The 24,204-nt window shown below is 35.4% G+C and overlaps 1 protein-coding gene across 1 annotated transcript in view; it reads right to left on the reverse strand.

Moving 5' to 3' along the window:
* The window catches only part of SLCO6A1 (solute carrier organic anion transporter family member 6A1), an 88,711-nt gene that overhangs the window by 48,785 nt on the left and 15,722 nt on the right, over positions 1-24,204 (reverse strand). Inside the window, exons 3-8 of the mRNA XM_060094371.1 lie at positions 22,876-23,061; positions 21,114-21,210; positions 17,405-17,415; positions 14,479-14,592; positions 13,517-13,629; positions 2,718-2,862 (exon numbers count right to left, since the gene is read on the reverse strand). Of these exons, the coding sequence (XP_059950354.1) occupies positions 2,718-2,862; positions 13,517-13,629; positions 14,479-14,592; positions 17,405-17,415; positions 21,114-21,210; positions 22,876-23,061 (666 nt within the window). The remainder of the gene's footprint in view (positions 1-2,717; positions 2,863-13,516; positions 13,630-14,478; positions 14,593-17,404; positions 17,416-21,113; positions 21,211-22,875; positions 23,062-24,204) is intronic.

Consider the following 24,204-nt stretch of genomic DNA (forward strand, 5'->3'; position numbering starts at 1 on the left):
AGGGGCTTGAGGTTTACAGTGGATTAACCACCAATTGAATTCCATTGTTCCTATAGCCCTGGATGTTCCACACATTGTGATGTAACTAAATTTTTGGCACAGACCAATGGCACTGGATACACTGTCTTGGACATTGCTGAAGTCTTCTTTTGCATCCCTCTAGCACCCAAAGAAAAAGACTAATTCTCATTCATGCTACAAGGCCACAAATATACATTTGCAGTATTCCCTGAGGAGTACCTAAATTCCTCTTCTATTTACTACAAGGGGGCAGGTCAGGATTTATTGTGACTACCACTACACTATGATGCCCAAAGTTTTCAGTGATAGATGTTATTCAGTTGGCTGTAGGGTCAGAAGCCTGACTCAATGGCTCTGACTCTGGTACTAGCACACCATCACCAGCAAGGGTGACTGACCAACCCTAACAAAATCCAGAAGTCTGCCTATCTAGTTTTGGGGGGATTCTGCAGACAAAATCACAATGCTCTATCACTCTGGAGGTTAGGGAAAAATTGTCTCCCTTCCCCCAACCAAAAGCCAGCCTAGCATCACTTTGGATTCTTGAGTATTAGAGAGAGTAGCCGATTCACTAGGGCATTCTCTTTGGTCTTGTATACCAGCTAACCCACAGGCCTACACTGGATGCTAATCCGCAAGCTGTGGTATGCTCCCTACTTTGAGGTACCACAAACCTAATGACCTATTTGAGCTACAAGGCTCCATGACTGATGATTTTGTTTGCTGTAGCCTATGGAGAAGGGAGGAAGTCCCCACTCAGAAGCATCGTTGCTTGTATAGGACTCACCGACTCCCTGAAACAGGTACATTTAAAAGCAACTCTTAGCTTACTACTGACCCCTTGTCACAACCAAAGCTCGGACCCACAGAGACTTTGTGATTCTGTGGACTGATATTCTCATTTTGAGATGAACCAAAACAGACTCACCACTAGCCATTTGACAAGCCTTACTTGTCAACTGGAATTGGTGTGTTCAAGCCATGGGGGTGGGTCACAAGAGATCTTCAAATGATTAAAGAAACACCACCAGTATCACAGAGCCCTCAGAAGACAGTGGAAATCTCTTTTAAATGTACTTACTTTTGGTTACTCAGGGAAGATTTCCAGAGGGACTACTGATACATTATTTATATGTACCCTGAGGGCAGTTATCTTTATTACTCTAAGAGTAATCCAACTAGAAAAGGTGGTACAAAATTTGTCCCTAATTTTAGTTGAAATAATCAATGACACCTCATCCCTGGAAAGCACTCTGGTCAGCCTCAGTCACTGATCAGTATTGTTATGGATGACAGAATTGCCCAAAACTTCATCCTTGCAGGCCAGGGTAGAATATATGCAATTGCTAATGCATTCTGTTATGCTTGGATTAATACCTCAGGCTAAGTGGAAAGGTCAATACGGAAACTTTAGGAGAAAGCCATCTTGCTTTCTAAGGTAGACCCTGAGGGTCAAGAAATTTGTTCAGCTGGCTTGGTCCAGGAATTTGCCAGCATGATTAGGCCAATACTGCAAGTGGCCTTATCCTGTTCTTTGGAGTCCTGTTGATATGAGCCTTAATTAAATACTCTATGAAACAAATTGAATGGGTTTAGTCCCTATCTCTATTAATTAATCAGAGTGTCAAACAATGTGGTATACCTGTGGAAAAATCTGTCATGGCCCCTGAAACTGTGTCATGTTTGGCTTTTGGACTATGTACAGTCTGACAGTGGTGTGCCCTTTATCACAAAATCTACTCAATAATAGGCTGATAGTCAATGTTTTTGCACACCTTAACATTCATTTTTTATTTGGCCCACATGTTTTATGTTCCTTCTTTTTTTCCTTTCTTATTTTTTTAAATTATTAGTAAAAATTTTCAAATAAATATACTCATTTACTGTTCTTTTTACTATTCTTTTACTGGTTACCTGCAAGTTACAGTATGCATCTCTGACTTTTTATAGCATAAAATAAATGATCACATTTACCATCTTTCCATTAATGCTGGAACCTTAAAACATTTAATTCCATTTGCAACCTCTTTTGGACAGCCAATTCTCAGTATCTAGTAAAACTGATGTACACAATAGCAATGCCTCTTCAATGTCTAAATATAGATCAACTTTTACAAATGTGCACAAGGAGACATGTACAAGTTTATTTGTTACTGCACTGTTTGGAAAAGTGAAAAAGTTGGGGGCAACTTCATATCCTTTTATATGATATGGATAAATAAACAGTATTCATAAAATAGAATCCCACAGCACTGTTAAAATGCACTGAATAGAGATCAGCATGAATCGATGAACATAATTTCAGATGAAAGTAACAGAAGAGTACATACAAAATGATATATGAATTTTAGAAACAGATTGTATGCAGATAGGTACATCAGAGGTAAAAATATATAAATGTGAGAGAAGGATGAACTCTAACTTTAGAAGAGTTGTTACCTATGGGGAGGGAGGGAGAGAAATGGGATAAATAAGAGGTACAGAAGTCTTACAAAGTTTTATGTGTTAAAAACTATTGATGCAATGATGGTAAAGTGCTCATATTTTAAAAATTTCAAAAAGCAGTACTTAGATATTTTAAGTTTAAGCAAATGCCACTACTCCTTCTACTTTCTGCTTATTTGAAATAGTTCATAAATACATATAAGAAAACTTTACATAAAAATTTCATAATGAGTACGAGTGGAAATGTCTACCTGCAAGTGTAGTTGCTTCACTGGGTGTTAATAGAAACTGATTTTCTATGTATATAGGCAAAAATTCAGATGCTCCAATCATAACTAAAGATTCTGAAGCTCTGGACAGAGACAGGTACACAAACATTGGATTCTTGATCAGAATCTGAAATAGAAGTAAGTTACATATGAATTATTTTATTTTGTTAGGTAAAGAGGAATAGATATACCCACTAGTATGTTAATGACCAATCCATAAAAAGTTTAGCTTTCTCAATCTTAACTGAAAATACATATATATGTATATAAAAATTGAAATATAAATTTAAAATTCACCAATATACACGTACCATAAAAGACATGTAGTGTTTTAACCATTTTTGTTATTTGATCTCCACACCACCTATTTTTACTTGGGGATCTGGCAGTTTGCTAGAACTGCTAGAACTAAAACACTAACCTTCAAACTAATTTCTGTATTTCCTAAATATGTATGTATCCTTTAAACTATTTAGTGGTGGTTTATATTTGTATATATTTTTTAACAAACTTAAAATTTCTTTTTCTAGCCCTAAACACAATTTCTAAAATCTAATCATTTTCTGCATATTCATCGAATTCATCTTCTGAGTGCTATTTAACATTACATAGTGTAATTCCACAATATTTATCCACTCCCATAGGGTTACATGCTTAGGCTGACTTCAACTTCCTACTGGCACAGACAAGGCTACATTAAACATCCCTGTGCAACCCTTAAGGAAATAGGATAGAGTGTCTTTGGAAGTACATATCCTAGAAAGGGTTTGCTAGGGCATTGGAATTTGGTATACTTCATTCCATTATTTCTCCAAATCTTTTCTCCAGAATTATCAGTTTATAGTCCCACCATAATATAAGATAGTTCCATTTTCTTCATGTAGCAACTGATACTTTCTAAAATTCATCAGATCAATATTTCTGACTTCACATCCCCTTCCAGAACTTTGCTATTCTCCAAGAAAGAGGCATTGAACTTCGAAAGGGCTTTACGACTGCCTCAGCAAAGCAAGTAATGCTGCAAGACTTCTGAGGCTGGGTCATAAAAGGATAATATGACTTCTGCTGGGAACTCTCATTCTCTCAGGACTCTGGCCTTGGAACTTGGTTACCATGTTATGAGAAAGCCCAGGCCAGATGGAGAGGCGATGTGCGGGTATTCCAGCAAACAGCCAGGATCAAAAGCTACTATCTGAGTGAACAAGTCTTCAGATGACTCCATCCCCCAGACTTAGTTCACTACAACTGACCACAAGTAGAGCTGAGAAGAGTAAGCTCTGCACAAAACACAGAGAGCAAAACGGATGCTCTAGTATTTTAAGCCACTAAGTTTTGGGGAGGTTTGTCATGTAGCAATAGATAACTGGCACACCCCACATAATCACAAACACTTTAATATTGGCTGGCTTTCAAAAATTTTCCATGCTGATGAATGTATATTACTACAATGCTATATTTTGTATTTCTCTAATTTCAAATATAACTGAGCATTTCTTGATATAATTCTTAGCTATTTAGGACTGTTTTGTGTGTATGAACTGGCTATTTGCATGTTTATTAGGCTTCCTGAAATTCTTGTGTAGATTTTCCAAGAATTCCTTGTTTATTCCAAATATTAATCTCTTGTTGGATTTAGATATCTGTTGCCCACCTTTTAGCACTGTTTATAGCTTCCTTCATTGAACAGAAATCTTTGACTTAATGTAAGCTAATCCATAAATTATCAGCCAATATTTGACGCTATTGGGAATCTTGTCTAACCTTTTCCTACCTCTATGTCACAAGGTATTTCTTTCATTTTAAACATTAACTTTGTTTTTTCTAGTCACATTCTATTAACCTAGAAATCACCTTTTTGCATAATGTTAAGTAGAGAGCCAACTTCATTTTACCAAATAGAGAACGAAGTTAGTCATCACACCTATTGAACAATTATCCTTGAAGTGCCTCTTCTGTCATATGACAAGTTCTTAGATACATTAATCTGTAGCTGTGTTCTTTATTCTGTTCCACTGGCCTATTTATCTGTACTAGGAAAATGCTACCTTTTTTTTTTTTTTCCACTACTAAGGCTTTATAGCCTGTCTTAATGTGTACTAGGATCAACACTCTGTTTTACCTATTCATGCCCTTATTCTGCCATAATAATTTTAGAATCAATTTGTCATTTACTAAAAAAATAAAATTCTTGCCATAGTACTGATTACATCACATTGAATTCATAGATTGAGAAAGAAATCACATATATGAAAGTTGTCATTTTATTCATTAAATTGTATATCTCTCAACTTATCCTAGTCTCCTCTAATACTGTTACATAGAGTTTTAAATTTTTTCATGAAGTTCTTGAGTACTTCTGAATTATTTATAGTTTTGTGATTTTTACTTTATTATCTAATTTTAAAAATAGATATTTATGAAGTCTTATTTGAATTTTTTTTTTTAATTTTATATTTATGTTGCACATTCAGATACTGCTCAATTAGTGGATTACACCTCTTTTATAGGTCCTTCTAGTTCACAAATGTTGATTTATTCATAATAATTATTGAGAATTGAATATTAAGCACAGTCCTTATTCTAATGAAAGTTATAGCAATATTCCATGATGTTGTATGAAATGGAAGTCTGTATTAGATATAACAAGCAAAACAAGAAACAGAAAATCTGTTTTTTTGTCTTGGCTCTGCAACTGATTTTTGGAGCAACAATGAGCAAATCACAATCTCTACATATCTCATTTTCAGCAAGTATTATGTAATAGTAGATAGAGCAATGGCCTGAGAGTAAAATACATGAGGTATTCTTATATTCTTAACCTCAATTCGGCCACCTGTATGTGTGTGTGTGTGTGTGTGTGTGTATGTAAGTGTGTGTCCAAAGATATACATGTCTTTGGAAAAGTTACTCATCCTCTTTAAATTAGTGGTTCATCATCTGTAAAGTAGAAATGATAATATCTATATTTATGGTGATTATGAGAATTGCATATATGTAATAATTTATATAATTTCTGGCACATAGTAGGTGCCCAGTAAAGAATATGCATCAGTTTGATAATTTATAAAATAAGAGTAATCACATGAGATTACTAAATTTGTTGTTTGTAAACTTTAGTTAGCCTTAAATCATTTGGAGAGCAGTTATAAAACATGTATTGCCAGGTCCTACTTCCAGAGTTTCTGATTCAGTAGGTCTGGAATGGGGCCTAAGAATTTACATTTCTAACAAATTCCCAAATGATGATGATGATGTTAATCTGAGAACCAATGCATGAGATAACTTTTGTGTTTATGCTGTTTAGGATTAAAATGAACAGACTTAGTGTCTAATTCAGTTGATGTAACTTATCATAATGTTACACAGAAAGTTAAGAAAGCCCAAACACTCTCTCAGTAGCTAAACAATTCAGAGCTCGTAAAGAAATAGAACCATCATTCAGAATAAGATGGCAGCCTATCTTGTCTGCTCAGTAGTGGGAGTTCCGTTGCTTTATCTTGATTGCTTCAAAGGCCCAAATATTCAGTTTCTTTCTGTCAGCTTATTGTGTCTATGTCTGCTTCTATTTTGGCTACTGACTATTCTCTCTCCATTTTCTTCTTTATCTCAATGGCCTTTGCTCATTCATTTTCTCTACGTCAGTTTACCAAAGGTGTGTTGCTTGAGTTTCCCTCTCCTTCTCCTATGTATATACTCCACAAGAGAGAGGAACTGACTAGATTAGTTGGTTTACAGCAAGGTGTCTCTGTTGGTCATTGTTCTCAAGATATGATATTTAATAGGTTTTGGGGAAATCTAAAGATTACTATCTTGGACTCAAGTGCTGATCCCAGATCTACTTTTGGCTTTTTGGAATATATCATACAGAACAAGGCAACTAATGCACAAGGAAACACTTCTGGGCACTTTATTCAGAAAGGGACTGTGAGCCTAGCAAACACTCAGAATACCATGGATTCTCTTCCAGGTGTTCCTGCTTTAAAAAAATCAACCCATTTCTTTTCTTAGATATAAAATACAGGAGGCAAAGAAGAAGGCCAGATATACAAATCGGTATCCAAGTGGTTTCATGTAGCAAAATTAGGCTTAATTCTGGTAGTTGTTGATACACAAAGGGAGAAACTGAATTAGTTCCGCACAGTAGGAGACAGTTGTGTGCAACAGCCATATCTTGCAGTACTGTGGATCTTAGCCCCAGTCAAATGGCATATAATCTATAAAAGTATTAGATCACTATGTTGTACACTTGAAACCATATAATATTGTAAATCAACTACATTTCAATAAAAATAATAAGCTATAAAAATTATCTTTACTGACATTTTAATAAAACTCTTTTCTTTCCTTACTTGTTGAATTTTCTAAAATATATCATGCCAAGCAAGAAATACAGTAATACTAGGGAGAATCCATTTAAAAATATCCACTTCTCTGGCTCCCTTTATTAAAAACTCATGACAAGTAAAGAAGACTTAAAAAAAAAAAAACTATGTGTAGAAAATCAGGAGGTGTGTATTTCAACCAAGTATTAGTAAGTCTTATAATGATGGTGATACATTTTACTGGCTGGAATGATCTGTTTGCTGGAATGATTTTCCATTAGTCCTTATATCAGGAGCTTCTAAACAGTCATTGGACTTCAAGCAAACAATACCAACTAAGTGTCATGAACCAGGAGGTACTGAACTACAGGATTAATAGAGGAGAAAGACAATAGGTCTTTAGTAAATGAAGTTCCTCACACTAGTCTTTAATTTTCTTATTTTATAGTTGATAACCCACACTTCTTATCAAGATAAAGGAAAATCTTGTCATGATGTTTTCCCCTAATTTTTTTGTGCATTTTCCTTCCCTAATCTAAAATCAGAAATATTTCAATTCATATTATTTATGCATTTATTGAGTTTTTACTATGGGCTATGCACTGATCTGTACACTTTACATTCCTATGAGGAAGGTACCATTATTGTACCAATTTCTTGGCTGAAGAAAGCGAGGCTCAGAAAGGTTGAAATACCATATTTCATTGAATCTAAAATGCCAATGCCATCTACTGTAAGAGACACCATTATTTTATGTACTTCTAAGTAAAAAAAAAAATCACTACCACTCACATTATGGTACAACGCCTTAAGGAAAGTCCTACGTTACTCAGATTTCAGTCTCACCAGCTTTTGAAATACATTATATCTATTAAGAAGATACAATGTCAATTTTTCTGAGTTTTCTGAGGTATTTATATATTTTGGATATTAACCCATTACCATCCAGATCATTTGCAAATAATGCCAATTTTTCCTGACTCAGCTACACAACTTGGCATGTGGGAGGCAATCCTTTTGCAGATATCTCAATAAAAGAACAATAAAGCTATCTCTACTTGTGGGAATTCTTTACTTTAGTCCCATAAAACACTTGACTATTTCTTTGCAAGAAAATGTGAACTAGCGATCATTCCTACAACAGCAAGTATTTGCTTTACTAGTATCAAAAATTATATCCTGGGCCTCCTTGGTGGTGCAAGTGGTTGAGAGTCCGCCTGCCGATGCAGGGGATACGGGTTCGTGCCCCGGTCTGGGAGGATCCCATATGCCGCGGAGCGGCTGGGCCCGTGAGCCATGGCCGCTGAGCCTGCGCGTCCGGAGCCTGCGCATCCGGAGCCTGTGCTCCGCAACGGGGGGAGGCCACAACAGTGAGAGGCCCGCATACCGCAAAAAAAAAAAAAAAAAAAAAAAAAAAAAATTATATCCTGTTGCTGTTTCTTTCTCTGTATATATATATTAACTTTACAATTCAATGCTTAAATATTGCATTAGCTTTTTGAAGAGTTAAAGAGCAGTTTCTTTCAATATGGACAGCACCACTAATGTATATAACTCAAAGTAATAATAATATGAATAGTCATGACCAAGTTTGCTATATCAGGCAATATCTACTATGTCACAATTACATTCTGACTTACAGCTATTTCAAGATTCCATAAGTTTAAGATCCTACCCAATTTCAAAGATGTTAAAATGTCCAGGGGAAAAAGTGTATCTCAGAATCAAAGAAATATTTGTATCAATATAAGGTCTCAACAGCAGTAAATGCTATATACTGTCTCCACTGGGTGGTCCTACTAGTAGGTAGGCCTGCTAACAGATCAGAACCTATGGATAAGGGGAGACCTGATTCACCATTAGCCTTGTTAACTCTTGAATATATATGTGGAACACAAAGAGTAGGCTATAGCTGGCTCTCTTAAGGCTTTTCATCAAGGAAAATAGGATGCTACTCTCTGGGGGTCAGTCTCTAGTGTGCAACCTGACTTTTGGGCTTAAATGAAAGTAACAGACCCTAACAAGGAAAATCTCTCTGCCTATTAGATCTACCACAGAGAAGCATAAACTCACAGTTAGTTCTACCTTTTACTCGTTACCAGAAAGTCATAGACTCTCTAGCCCTTACTTGAGGAGAGATTATAACCATTACCCACTGCACAAACTGCTCTTGCTTCCTTGAATTCCTTTATAATCTTCATTGCTTGACTGACTCACAAGTAAACACCAACCCACCAGAGAACAATGGCTAACCCTTTATCATCAGGGAAGACATGCTCTACTTTAATTTTACCAACATGGCTTAACAGATATGCTCTACTAAGAAACTCATCTTTGGCAGGTGCTAAACTATGGAAGAAAGCAAACACTGCAAATTTTTAAAATCTTGTAGGCCCGTTATCTCTCTGTTTTCTTTCTGAAACTCAAGCCTGCTATAATGTTAAAGGCAAGAGCCTAGATGTATGGGCTTTTCTATTGAATCTTAACATTACATGTCTATAAGGTACCTGGATTTTAGAACATTTGCGTCCCCATATTTTAGGCTTTTTATTTTTCTTTCTTTGTAATGGCTCCAGAAGCTCAGATCATGTTGCTTCCTAGAATGTCTACTTTTTTCTTCCTACATAAATTATTATCAGTAGCCCTGAATTTTATGAATGCCAAGTGATTCTTTAATTGGCTCCTGAAATTGAGTCCTCATATGCTACAGCTGAATAAAAAATTCAACTTTTTATGGCACATACGGAAAACTTCCTGGAACAACATTCAAACTGTACTGACTTTTCAATTCTTAATCCACTCTAATCCATTTTTTACACAAAGTTTAAAAGTTCCTAAAACAAAATTTATATTATGTTCATATTATTCCCCTACTTAAAATAAACTAGTGACTTCCTATTGCATTAAAAATAAAATCTAAAGTTCTTACCCTGTCCCACAAAGACATGAGTTAGCCTCTGAATGTCTCTCCAACCTATCATTCTATCACTCTCCCCACCAAGTAACTATGCTCCAACACAGAGGTCTTCTCTAAACTGAACATACTCAAATCTTTGCTTCCTCAAGGTCTTTCCACATGTGTACCTTGTGCCTGGAATTTTCTTAACGACCATTCTTCACATAGTAAGCTCCTTCTCATGCTTTAGGTTCCTCCATTTAAATGCTCCCTGTTCAGTGAAGCCTTCTTTACCCCTCATCTAAAACAGGTTTCACACAATTTTCTCTACTCAGTTGTTAATCAGTTGTTTTTAATCTGTGGGTTTGTTTTTTTTTTAAATCTGAGACCCATAAGTTCCATAAAGGCATGGGTATTATTTACTAGTTTATCTTTAATACTGTTGGGCTGCACCCCACAAGCCTATAAGGCCGGTGCCTGCCCAGCTTTAAGACTGAAGAAAGCCTGGAGTCATTGACAGAGACATCAATGGTTTAATGGATGGGGGAGCTTACATGTCTGAGGCAAGGTCCTGGAGCGACATCTAGTCGTGTGCAGCAGACCAGCAGACAAGACATGGCAGCAGGCTTTGCTGGGGGTGCGGGGGTGGGGAGGAGGGGCGGGGACTGCCAGTTATAGGGGGAGTCAGGTTGGCTCACCAGGTTACCATGCAAACTAGCACAGCGGCATGCCCCTCACCGCCCCTTTGATAAGAACGGTCACTAGCTGGGCCTGGGGCAAATGTGTAGAAAGGTCAGTCAGGTGAGTAGGGTTTAGGTGAAGCAGGCACTGGTGGAGCAGAGGAATGTACAGAGAGCCAGAGAACAGCCACCTTGAGTGGCCTGACCATACAAATACCAAACACAGTGACCCTACACAATTAAAAAGAGATGAATAAGAAAAACTAAAATAACAATCCATTATATTGTACTACTATGTGCCAGGCACTGTTCTAAGCACCTTACATTTATTAATATGTTTAATTCTAAGTATGTATATAAGATATGCACTACTATTACCATTATTTTATAGAAGAGAAACTAAGGCACATAAATGTCCCCCAAACTATTTAAGAATCATTAAAAATGGTGGGCTTCAACAACTGTTAGCTTGTAATCATTAAAAAATTAAATGGGTATGGGTCTATCAGGTTGTAACAAAAAAAATAGTTTAACTTTTTAAGAGTAACAAGTTATTCCATTTAAATTACACACCAATTTGTACTTGATAAATGAAAATGAGAATTTCTCAAATTATTGTTTATATAAAGTCCAGGTGGGCTCAAAGCAAGGAAATTTCATCTTGACTACTGTTTTGCTCTTGGCCACTTTGTGGCAGTGTGTTAGGAATTTCACAAGGTGATTTATGGTTTTTGTAACCTTCCTTCTTCCTAGGACAGGCACCTATCAGAAACTAAGTTTACAAGCCAATGACATATGCAGAACCTGCTCTGTAATTGTGCTTTCAGAATTAGGGTAAGTAGAAAAATCTTTGATGAATCAGTGATTTTCAAACTGTAATCTAATTTCCAGAGTTTTGAAATGGTTGTTGACAATTTTGCCAGTTTCAATTACTGTTTTTTGGAGCTTAAGAATTTCTAAGCTCCTCACTCTGACATTCTGGAAGTCCCTTCTAATAAACTTTTAAAAAGATTAAGATATCTTCTAGTTACCCACCCAGACAGGTGTTAGTCATAAGTCTAAGACTGTTAACTGGACATTATATTATTTTGTATCCTAACACTAGCAATCAAAGCACTCTATTTCCAAGAAAGAAATATTGGAATTGGCTTGTTTTTGTTTCTTGCCTAGCAATAATTTAAAAAAAAAAATCATGTTTAAATTTTCTGAAAAGTGTATTTCAACAACTGTATTTTAATTTTTAACAATGTGAAAAAGTTATACCCAACTTATTTCAGTACTGTTAAAATATACACACGAAATATTTTGTAAAAATTAAAATTAAATAAAAATCTGAATGAAATATAATCCATTACTGGGAAGAGTTCATGATTTGATTAAAAATAAACACTTTTGTGTTTGAATGAAAACAAGTAAACAAAATTTCTGATTTTATACAACAAATCTATTCATTTTAAGAAGAATTAAACTAATATAATAAAAAGTACTATCTGTACACATCCAATATATACATTTATATGATATGATATTTTGAACAAACATCTATGAAAGCATTAAGGAGAGAGAAACTCATTTTGCCTAGGAATGTAAGGTAAGATTTGACAAAGAGGTCTTCTCAAATGGAGAAGAAAGAGAAGAACATTTGAAGTAGAGAGATTTGCATCTACAAAGGTAGAGAATTATAAAAGTACCCAATATGTCCAGGCAAGAGCAAGTGGGGGAGATAGGGATAAATTTCTGAGATGAGGTAGGAAAATTCAGTTGATGGTATTGTGAAGGGTCTTCAAAGTCCCACTGAAAGAGTGTGAAATTCACCTGCCAAGTACTGTGGAAAATGACTTGATAAAACCTACATGTGAGAAACACAGCTCTTCAGACAACATAAAGGATGAAGTTATGAATAGGAAAAGAGAAAACAAATTGAATATAGAATCACTAGAAGTTGGGTTTTTTTAACCCCACTATGTCTGTACTGTAGGCTGTGTTTCTCACCCAGAAAACGAAGTGTTCTTCTCCATTTGATACTGAGATGAGATTATTTTCCATAAAATAAGATGTTCATTAGTTTTGCTGCTTTGGTGGGTCCATAGAAGCAAAACTCAGTCATAACCTGTGAGAAGGGCTGACAGGACCTTTATCTGGGTAAGGTCCTATAGGTCATTCTGAAATAAAGATAAACATTTCTAAATGAAAAAAAAAAAGATGTTTGTGAGAAGATTTGTTAACTTCTAAAATTCTTTTCTAAGTTATTTAAATATAGTAAAAAGATAATGTTAATACCTCTGTCATCTTTTTTTAAAAAAATTAATTTATTTTTGGCTGTGTTGGGTCTTCGTTGCGGTGCACAGGCTGCTAATTGCGGTGGCTTCTCTTGTTGCAGAGCCCAGGCTCTAAGCCCAAGGGCTTCAGTAGTTGGGGCTCGCAGGCTCTAAAGTGCAGGCTCAGTAGTTGTGGTGCATGGGCTTAGTTGCCCCGCAGCATGTGGGATCTTCCCGGACCAGGGATCGAACCCGTGTCCTCTGCATTGGCAAGCAGATTCTTAACCACTGCGCCACCAGGGAAGCCCCCTCTGTCATCTCATTAAATGGCTTATTTATTTATGCAGGGAGAAAATAAACTCAATATAATATAAAAGTCAAATTAAAAGCAATAGAAGAAAGAAAAATACTTGGTACCAGTATTTGACACTAATCAAGTTCTTGGTGATGCCACTTAGGTGAAATGGGTCCTATTTTCCATTACCTATAAAATGAGTAGGTTAATTAAGACTTCAAAAGTTCCACTCAGATTTAAGCTGAACACTTTATAGTTATTTTCTTAAATCCACTACAAAAGAATTGTACATGTCAATTTAATGTGTTTATGTAAAATATTTTACTTTACCCCAAAAGTAGCAAATAAATCCTTGATACTAGCTCCAAATTCCTGATCTTTTGTTTGATCTCTGTCCAACAAATGAGGCTGTTTACTTTCTCTGGCTTTTATCCTTGCTGTGCCTATATGTTAACAAGTAAAAGAATCTTATGACATGTTCAAATAACTAAAACACATATTATAAACATACATACACATGCCAATACACCCAGTTTGTCTTGAAATGGCAAGTGAGCTGTTTTTGAATTGCTAAAGTCAATCTAACTAAAAGGCACATTCTTCTAAAACAGTGCTGTCCTAAAGAAAATTCTGTGATAAGGAAAATGTCCCATATCTGTATTCTCCAATACTGTAGCCATTAGCTGTACTGTGGCTGTTAAATACTTGAAATGTAGCTCCTATGACTGAGTAAATGGATTTTTAATTTAATTTAAAACTTAAATAGCCACATATGGTGACTACAGTATTTAACAGCATAGACCTAAAATATAAAAGCACAAACTTTGATATTACTAAAAATACTTTGTGCCAATGAAATGTACTACCATTAGGAGAGTATTTGATTTCTCTAACATTACATGTATATTTTAGTGTTTCCAAAAGAATTTTAATAGTTATTACTCTATCTTACAACAATTCTATGGGGTAATACATGCCTTAAATCATGATAGGTAAATAGGTTTAAATATGCTTATTTCTTTAAGAAAACTTCTGAATTTTAGATATAAAGCATTTTTAAAGAGGAATGACAAGCAGCAAAAATATGTACTAATGAAAGTCTGGTACATAAATAAAATAATACTTGGCTACATGCAGCTTTATCTGTTCAAATAATACTAGCACATGTCACTGTATGTCCATGACAGAATGAAATGTACACAGAAAGAAATGCAGTTCAGCCATATTCTGAGAATTGGTAGGGATGAAGAATACACTGTCCTTTAATTTAATGAATTATATTTTATAGTCACCTCGAATACCATGTGGAAAGCATGAAAATGGTATTAATGTAGACCATGCAATAACTGCAATAATAACAAAATGAATCCACCAACTCTGCTGCCAGTGTTCATTATCACCACTGTCTTCAACACTTTAATAGAGAAAATGAAAATTTTCAACTTTGTATATTTTATTACAAAGAAAGCCATGATTAAACAAAGCAAGAAAGAGCATTTTCTGTTAATTTGTTATTGTTTTGCTGAAACTGAGTGGTTGTGAGTTCTCTAGTTATGTGGTTCTCTTTTGTCCTGCAGGATACTAAATTTTTTCCTTTCCCCACTTTTCCCCTGTCCATTCAGGTGGCAAAGAGTAATTTTTTGTTCCTTTTTAGCTTGTTTCTCCAACAGAAACTATGCATTTAGAAGACATCACTCTAAATCTCATCTCTTTTTAGAAATCATTCCTGCCCCTTTAAATCATGTGCCCAATTCTTTAGGATAAGCCTGGCCCTTTAAGTTGCACAACTAACACTGTATCTGGGTATGTGACCCTTTAAATCACATATACTTGGTAATCTTTTTCTTATAGTCCCTTCTCTGAACTCTCAGATTGAGTGTGTATTACCCTTCTAGTGATCATACCTAATCATGCTTTGATAGAACTTTGTCTTCTATCTTCCCTGTGGTTTTTCTTGGTCGGCCTTTGCAAACTACAAGCCTTGCAGTGGGCAGGGTGAGATGAAAATGTGAAGGATCCTCTGCTGGGATTTGTTGATTTTTCCCTTTTTACTCACAGTTATTTTGCAGTTTCAACATCCTTTGTCTTCAGTAATGCTCAGGCCATAATTTTGTGGGGGATTTTCTCAGCTGTGACATTATTTTGTATCAATGTAATGGTATTAGGAAGTGGGGCCTTTGGGAGGTGATTAGGTCATGAGGGTAGAGTCTGCATGAATGTGATTAATGACCCCAGATAGACTTCTTGCCCCTTCATCCATGTAAGGACACAGGGAGAAGCAAGGACACCAGGAAGCAAGATCTCACCAGACACTGAATTTGCCAGCACCTTGATCTTGGACTTCCCAGCATACAGAACTGCAAGAAGTAAATTTCTGTTTTTGTAAGCCCAGTGTATAATATTTCTGTTACAGCTGCCCAAATGGACTAAGATAGTACAGAAGAAATATTCCTGCCTAGAATAAGTATCTTTCCCTATAAAGACAAATCTCTATGTTAAAAGAGGGCCAACCTAATAACAAAGTAATCAACCTGATGACAGCTTGTCTCCCAATGAATGTGTCGTATCGGGAACTCAGGGTTGACCTCTACTACTGATGAATTGGATACTCAGCAGTAGTAATACTCATATCCTAGTAAATATTCTTGTTGAGAGATTGTCCTTAGTGTGAAAAAGTCCATGTTACTACACTCATGCAAAGTCACCATTACTGTCACCATGGCCACTTTTCACATGAGCTTATTGAGGAAGAATTAGGGTGGTTAGAAGAAAAAGAGAGAGGCTGGCTAACATTAACAGGATGGGTCATCTTGTCCAGCTGATTAAAGAGCCTCTTCCAAAGTACATACCCTTGTCATGTGCCAGTTCTAAGAGTTTCATCCACATATTCTCCTGGTTCCTTATTTTTTTTTTAATCTTGTTCTAAGTCCTTGGCTACCCAACCATAAATTAGTATAAATTTATACCTCAGGCCATCCCTCCTTCTATGCTAAGTGGACAACCAGCCTGAAGTTCTACTCACTAGAATGATCTCCTGATTTCAAGGCCACTGTTGAGGGGAGTTGCAATATAGTGGCCATCCCCTTTCTCATCTCAATGAGAGAACTTAATATTCACACAATTAAATGTTTCCTTTTCCCTGGGAATATTTTCTAGTATTGTTAAAAGAAGCCACATGACCCAGAGCTCTTAAAATAACTTCTGTCCCTCCAGTGATTAAATGCTACAACTATTTAATTTCCTAGTCTTGCCCTCCCTGAACTTAATCCCATCCTACAACCTATGATCATTTTAGTAACTATCTTCAATTTACTCCCAGCAATGAGGTTATCTGTGCATACAAATATGCAACCTAATTCTGGAATCCTAAAGCTACTTCTGATACTATTTTTAGTATCAGTTAGGATACTGATAGGAAACAGATGGTATACTCATCTGAAATAATCTGAAGAGAGAGGGACAAGAAGACTATTTCCAGTGATGTGGGCAGAGTTTAGGGAAATGAACAGGGTACAGCACAAAATTATGGGGTCAGCAGTACAGTAGCAAACTGTTATGACAAGCCTTAATGTCAAGTGGAACAGTGCTTAATAAATGGAAAAGGAAGCCTCAAAGGAGGTGTCATCTTTAGAATAGGGATACAGCCAATCTGGGTACAACCCCTGCAGAAACTGGAAGGATAATACCCTAGCCTTAATTTGCTCCTGCCCTCTCATTTGCCAGTGCCTCTCATTGGCCAAAGCCAACTGAAATCCAGAGTTCAAGGGATTATGTTGAGGCTCTCAATATAGCCTCCTGGGGAAGAAAAGAGAATGGAGAAGGTTTTAGAAAGGTGGAAGTGAATTTAGAGGGTCAAAAAAAATACATCCAATACATATTCTCTGATACTTTATCTGCCCACCCACCCTGCCCCTTCCAGCTACCAAAACTTCACTATGGCTAGGTAAGAACCCAGATGAGCTGGCAGGGGAGCTAGGAGGAGAGCTTCCACATATTATCTGTAGCAATAAATAATTATGGAAATAGTTGGTAAGTTGGCAATAAATAACAGGAGCTAGTTGGCTTCTGTACCTCAGTTTTAATTAGTTCTACATTTATATAAAACCAGAGGTTCAGAAATGGAGGGTGGACCTTTCTGTTTTCTTGTAGTGGTAGATTTTTATCTCCTTCATTAACTCCGTCATCTTAATGAGAGAACTAAAAAAGGCAATAAGTCACTTATAGTACCACTTCCCAATACATAATTAAATATAACTTTAAAAATACATATTTAGGGACTTCCCTGGTAGCACAGTGGTTAAGAATCCACCCACCAATGCAGGGAACACGGGTTCGAGCCCTGGTCCAGGAAGATCCCACATGCCACGGTGCAACTAAGCCTGTGCGCCAAAACTACTGAGCATGCACTCTAGAGCTTGCGAGCCACAACTATTGAGCCCAGGTGCCTAGAGCCTGTGCTCCACAACAAGAGAAGCCAGCGCAATGAGAAGCCTGCGCACCACAACAAAGAGTAGCCCCCGCTCGCCGCAAATAGAGAAAGCCTGCGTGCAGCAACGAAGACCCAACGCAGCCAAAAATTAATTAATTAATTAATTTTTAAAAATACATATTTATATAGCAGAAAGAAGGAAACAGTAAAGACTAGAGAAGAAATAAATGAAATATAGAATGGAAAAATAATAGGGAAAATCAATTAAATTAAGAGTTTATTTTTTTTTTGAAATCAACAAAATTGACAAACCTTTAGCTAGACCAAGAAAAAGACTCAAATAACAAAAATCAGAAATGAAAGAGAAGATACGACAACTGATGTCACAGAAATAAGAAAGGATCATAAGAAACTACTATGAACAATTTTATGCCAACAAGTTGGATAACCTAGAATAAATGGAAAAATTTCTAGAGACATATAACCTATGAAGACTGAATCATGAAAAAATAAAATATCTAAACAGACACAGAACCAATAAGGAGAGCAAATCAGTAATCAAAAACCTCCCAACAAAGAAAATCCCACGACCAAATGGCTTCACTGGAGAGTACCACCAAACACTTAAAGAAGAATTAATACCAATCCTTCTCAAACTTTCCCAAAAAAATTAAGAGGAAAGAATACTTCCAAACTCATTCCATGAGGTCAGCATTACCCTGAAAACAAAATCAGACAAAGATACTATAAGAAAACTACACACTAATATTCCTGATGAATAATGATGCAAAATTCATCAACAAAATACTAGCAAACCAAATTCAACAACATATTAAGAGAATCATACATCATAACCAAGTGAGATTTATTCTGGAATACAAGAATGGTTCAACATATGAAAATCAGTTAATGTCATTTACCCCATTAACAGAATGAAGGACAAAAGCACATGATCATCTCGATGCAGAAGAAGCATTCAACAAAATTGGGCTTCCCTGGTGGCGCAGTGGTTGAGAGTCTGCCTGCCAATGCAGGGGACACAGGTTCATGCCCCGGTCTGGGAAGATCCCACATGCCGTGGAGCGGCTGGGCCCGTGAGCCATGGCCGCTGAGCCTGCACGTCCGGAGCCTGTGCTCCACAACGGGAGAGGCCACAACAGTGAGAGGCCCGCGTATCGCTAAAAAAAATTTAGCACCCTTTCATTGTAAAAACACTCAACAAACTGATAATAGAAGGAAATTACCCAACATAATAATAGCCATATATGAAAAGCCCACTGCTAACACTGCACTCAGTGGTGAAAAACTGAAAGCTCTCCCTCTAATATCTGGAACAAGGCAAAGAAACCTAACTGTTTTTACCACTTCTATTCAACATAGTACTGGATATTCTAGCCAGAACAATCAGGCAAGAGAAAGAAATAAAAGGCATCCATATTGGAAAGGAAGAGGTAAAATTATCTCCGTTTACAGATGACATGATCTTCTATTTAGAAAATGCTAAAGACTCCAAAGAAAAAAACTGTTAGAACTAATAAATGAATTCAGCAAAGTTGCAGGATACAAAATCAACACAAAAATCAAGTGTGTTTCTGTACACTAACGATGAGCAGCATGCAAGGCAAAGATTTGTACACCGAAAACTCCAAAACATTGCTGAAGGAATTAAAGAAGATACAAATAAATGGAAAGACATACATGCTCATGGATTTGAAGACTCAATATTGTTAAAATGCCCTTAATACTCAAAGTGGTCTACAGATTCAATGCAATCCCTATCAAAACCTCAACAGAATTTTTTGCAGAAATAGAAAAAAAATCCTAAAATTTCATATGGAATCTCAAAAGATCCCAAATAGTCAAAACAATCCCAAGAAAGAAAAATAAAGACAGAGGCTTCACACCTCCTGGTTTCAAAATATATTACAAAGCTATAGTGATCAGAACAGTATGGTACTGATATAAAGACAGATATATAGAACAATGGAAGAAAATAAAGATCCCAGAAATATACTCTCATAAATATGGACAAATAATTTTTTACAAGGATGAAAAGAATACACAACAGGGAAAGGATAATCTTTTCAATAAATGGTGCTGGAAAAACTGGATATTCATGTGCAAAAGAATGAAGTTGGACCCTTTCCTTAAAATATATACAAAAATAACTCAAAATGGATTAAAGATCTAGACATAAAACCTGCAACAATAAAGCTCCCAGAAGGCAACATACAAAGAAAGCTTCATGACATTGGATTTGGCAATTATTTTTTGATATGACACCAAAAGCACAGGCAACAAAAAAAATTAGAGAAATGGGACTATATCAAACTTAAAAACTGCACAGCAAAGGAAACAATCAACAGAGTGAACAGAAAAACTACAGAATGGGAGAAAATATTGGCAAACCATGTATCTGGAGTAGGGCTAATATCCAGAATATAGAAAGAACTGCCTCAACTCAGCAAAAACAAAAATCTGATTTTAAAAATATGCAGTGGACTTGAATAGATATTTCTTCAAAGAAGATATATGAATGGCCCACAAGTATGTGATAGGATGCTCAACGTCACTAATCATCAGGGAAATGAAAATAAAAACCACAATGAGATATCGCCTTGTACATACCTATTAGGATGGCTGTTAAAAAAAAAAAAAAACAATATGGAAGTTCCTCAAAAAAATTAAAAACAGAAATACCATACAATCTAACAATTCTGGGTATATATCCCAAAAATATTGAAAATAGAGTCTCAAAGAGATATTTGCACACCTATGTTAATTGTAGCATTATTCACAATAGCCAAGAGGAGGTTGAAGTAACCTAAAGGTCAACTGACAGATGAATAGATAAAGAAAATATGGTTTATACATACAGTGAAATATTATTTAGCCTTAAAACAGAAGGAAATACTGTTATATGTTAAAACATGGATGAGTGTTGAAGACATTATGCTAAGTGAAATAAGCCAGTCATAAAAAGACAACTACTTCATGATTCCACTTATATGAGGTGTCTAAAGTAGTCAAACTCTTAGAAACAGAAAGTAGAAGAATCACTGCCAGGGCTGGGGGGAAGGGGGAAATGGCAAGCTGTTGTATAATGGATATAGAGTTTCAGTTTTGCAAGACGAAAAAATTCTAGGGATACGTTACACAACAATATGCATATAGTTAACATAACTGTATTATACACTTAAAAATGGTTAGGATGGTAAATTTTACACTATGTGTTTTATACCTCAATTTAAAAAAAAACTATATGTGGAAATAGTAGTATGGTTGTCATTATAAGTTGTTTTTTGAATTATATTTCAAACAGCAAAGATAAAATGTGTATTTTAGATATATTTATATGTATACATATGTGCATATCAGTCACATTTACATATTTTTAAAAGTTATTACAAATTATATATCTATAAGCTACAGTATGTATCCAATAAATATTTTATACAGTGTAAAACAGAAAAAAAAGAGAAAAAAAAAACAGCCTACCTTTTCTCAAAAGTACTGTTCACAGAGGCCTTAATTAAGGGTGCTCCTATTGCATACCCCAAAGCATATCCGAGTATTCCTGCAGCTTCCACAAGGCCTATAAAATGGATACTGAACATCAAACAACTACATAACCCAACTTTGTTGTAAAAAGATAAAAATTATCTCACTGCAATGGATTATTTCTGAAAGCTTCATGGAATATTCTATTAGTCTCCAAAGAAACAGAACCAATAGGATATTGAGAGAGACAGAAAGAGAGAGAGACAGAGTCAGAGAGGGAGGCAGAGATTTTAAGGAAAGGTTCATGAAATTGTAGGGCTGGCAAATCCAAATTTGTAGGGCAGGCTGTCAGGCTGGAAATCCAGGTAAGAGTTAATGTTATAGTCTTGAGTTCATAATTAAGTCTTAAATCTACAGGGCAGGCCAGCAGCATGGAAAAACTCAGGCAGAGTTTCTACACTGTAGTCTGGAGACAGAATTGCTTCTTCTTTGGGAAACCTCAGTCTGTTCTGAAAGGCTTTAACTGATTGGAAGAGGCTCACCCATATTATGAAGGGTAATCTGCTTAACTCAAAGTCTACTGATTGTAAATATTAGTCACATCTAAAAATTATCACAAAAACATCTAGACTGGTGTTTGACCAAACAACTGGTTGCCATAACCTAGCCAAGCTGACACATAAAATTTATCATCATACATATTATTCAATGCACGTATTAGAAAAACTCAGATAATTTTGTAATTCACTGTACCTTATTTAATCTATATATTAATGTAATATAAATAAATATGCGTATATTTAATACAAATTCAACGTGTCTTATTTCAATTTAATTTGTGGTACTAAAGCAAGATGATACTTTAACATAAACATCACCTTTGCATCCTTCACTTTAGCTGCCAGGGTGGCAGGAGGTAGCAATAAAGTAAGCTACTCTCTGTAGTGTATACATGTGTTTTAACTGCTATTCAGTAGAACCAAAAGTAAAACAAACAGATTTGTTGCCACCATCAGCCAACAGTAATGAATGGCTGCAATTTTTTTTCTAAAAACAAACATAAATATGAATATTATCTATTTTAGTTTATTGACATGACTTTCCTTACCTCTGGTGGAAAAATTATTATTCTGGTGAAAAATGTTATTTTCTGTTAAGTGACCTTCACAATAAGTATGCAAAAACAACTTCAAATTTTTTTCCAAAAATGATAGTTAGATAATCCTGTATAAGTAGATGATCTACCAGGACCAGAAGCTATTACAGTATAAAGAGGTAGAGATTACTGTACCCCAGGGCTACTTATTGTGTGATACACTAGCATGAAATATTATAAATAGAGGATACTACACTGTAGTTAATTAAATAGCACATCACTCCTCTCCTTGATAGGATGAATGAGATTATGTTTTCATTAACTTCAAAATACCAAAGCTCCCCAAAACGATTTTGTTAATGTATGTAAAGAGCTTAGTAATGATTATTTCAGCACCACACTGAATCTTGCTCTAAGCAAGCATAAAAAATGTTTCTGTTTCCTTATGGACATTATGGCAGCAACATCCCACTATATCCTTGATATCAGTCAAAAGGCCAAGAAGTGATACCCCACTATATCCTTAAAGTTAAAACATACAACTACTCGAGCAATTTAATCTGGTAATTTGAGATTTTTTTTCCTAGCGAAATGAACTGCAGCCTAAATAGGTTGATAGGATGAAAATATATAAAAATCACATTAGAAGGGGAAATAACTTGCCTAGATAAATACCAGCTGAGTGTGTGGCAACGCTGTTATAAATAAAGGTTATTCCAAGGACATAAAGAGGTATAGCTGCTATTCCCTGCACACTCTGCCCAAGGATGAAGAAAGTCATATATTTTGATTGGAATGATAATGAAGTTTTCTTGCAAGCCTTGTCCATCTTCATTTCTCGGCAAATATCTTTTGAAAAGATAATTATATTTTTGTTAAATGAGTCAAAAGTTAAACATACAACAAATATGCAGTATCTTCTATGAAATGTTTTACCTTTTATAAGCTATTCCACCATTATGCATTTTAGTTGACACTCATTTATATTGAATATAGTAGTTCTATAATCAATCATCATGTTCTCAGAAAAAAAGCAACGATAAAAGAAAATTTGTGGGAATACTGGAAAATATGCACATATTATAAACCAAATGTAAATATGTATGCATGATTATATGTATATATATACTTATGTGTGCATAAGTATATATATACATATATGTATATATGTATATACACACACATACACACATATTCCTCTTAAATTTGGCATCTGGTACCCCTGAGTTTTGACCCCAGGGTAAAAGTATTTCTAATGTCCTAAATTTTCTGAATTACTGAAGATTACCTTCTGAGTTTAGTTCTAGACCCACTTCTTCAGCAATCTTCACATTAACTTCGTGTCACTAAATAGTTTCCCATTTTAGACCCACTAACTTCTAGAATACAGGTGCATAAAAACAAGGAACTATACAATAAAAATTTCTGTTAGTCATTATATGGTAATGTACTAGATTTTAAATTCCTTTAGGTGACAGTGTATTTCTTATGCTTTTTCAAATTCACATGGTTGTAAATCAATAGTAAATAAATGTTTGTTGGAATTACATTTGTCATTAGATTGGTAGATCCAGGTAATGCTAATTAGATCATTCTGACTGTGTCTATTTTGACTGGAATTTAACAAATGCTCTTAAAATATTAGTGGAAAACTGGTAATAGTATAGATTGCAAAATAGTACACAAATGGAAATTTTCAGGTGGTTCAGTATCCACAGAGAATGAAACTTGATCCCACGTCAAATGGGAGGAGGTCTCTAGAATTGTGATTCAAAATACTGATGATTCAATTTTACATAGACATGTTAACTTGTGGTGATATCAGTATCAATCTAATATTTCCAACACCCTAGCTTCTTAGTTCCTTGAACTCCTCTCCATTCATGTACTTTTATTCCACTTACCCTAGCTACTCATTTTAAACTTTCGGAAACAATAACTACAAACCTTCCTTAATTGTAAGCATCCTACACTCAAACTCTCTCTCTTTTT

Source organism: Mesoplodon densirostris, chromosome 3 (assembly GCF_025265405.1).
Source record: "Mesoplodon densirostris isolate mMesDen1 chromosome 3, mMesDen1 primary haplotype, whole genome shotgun sequence".
NCBI classification, from domain to species: Eukaryota; Metazoa; Chordata; class Mammalia; order Artiodactyla; family Ziphiidae; genus Mesoplodon; species Mesoplodon densirostris.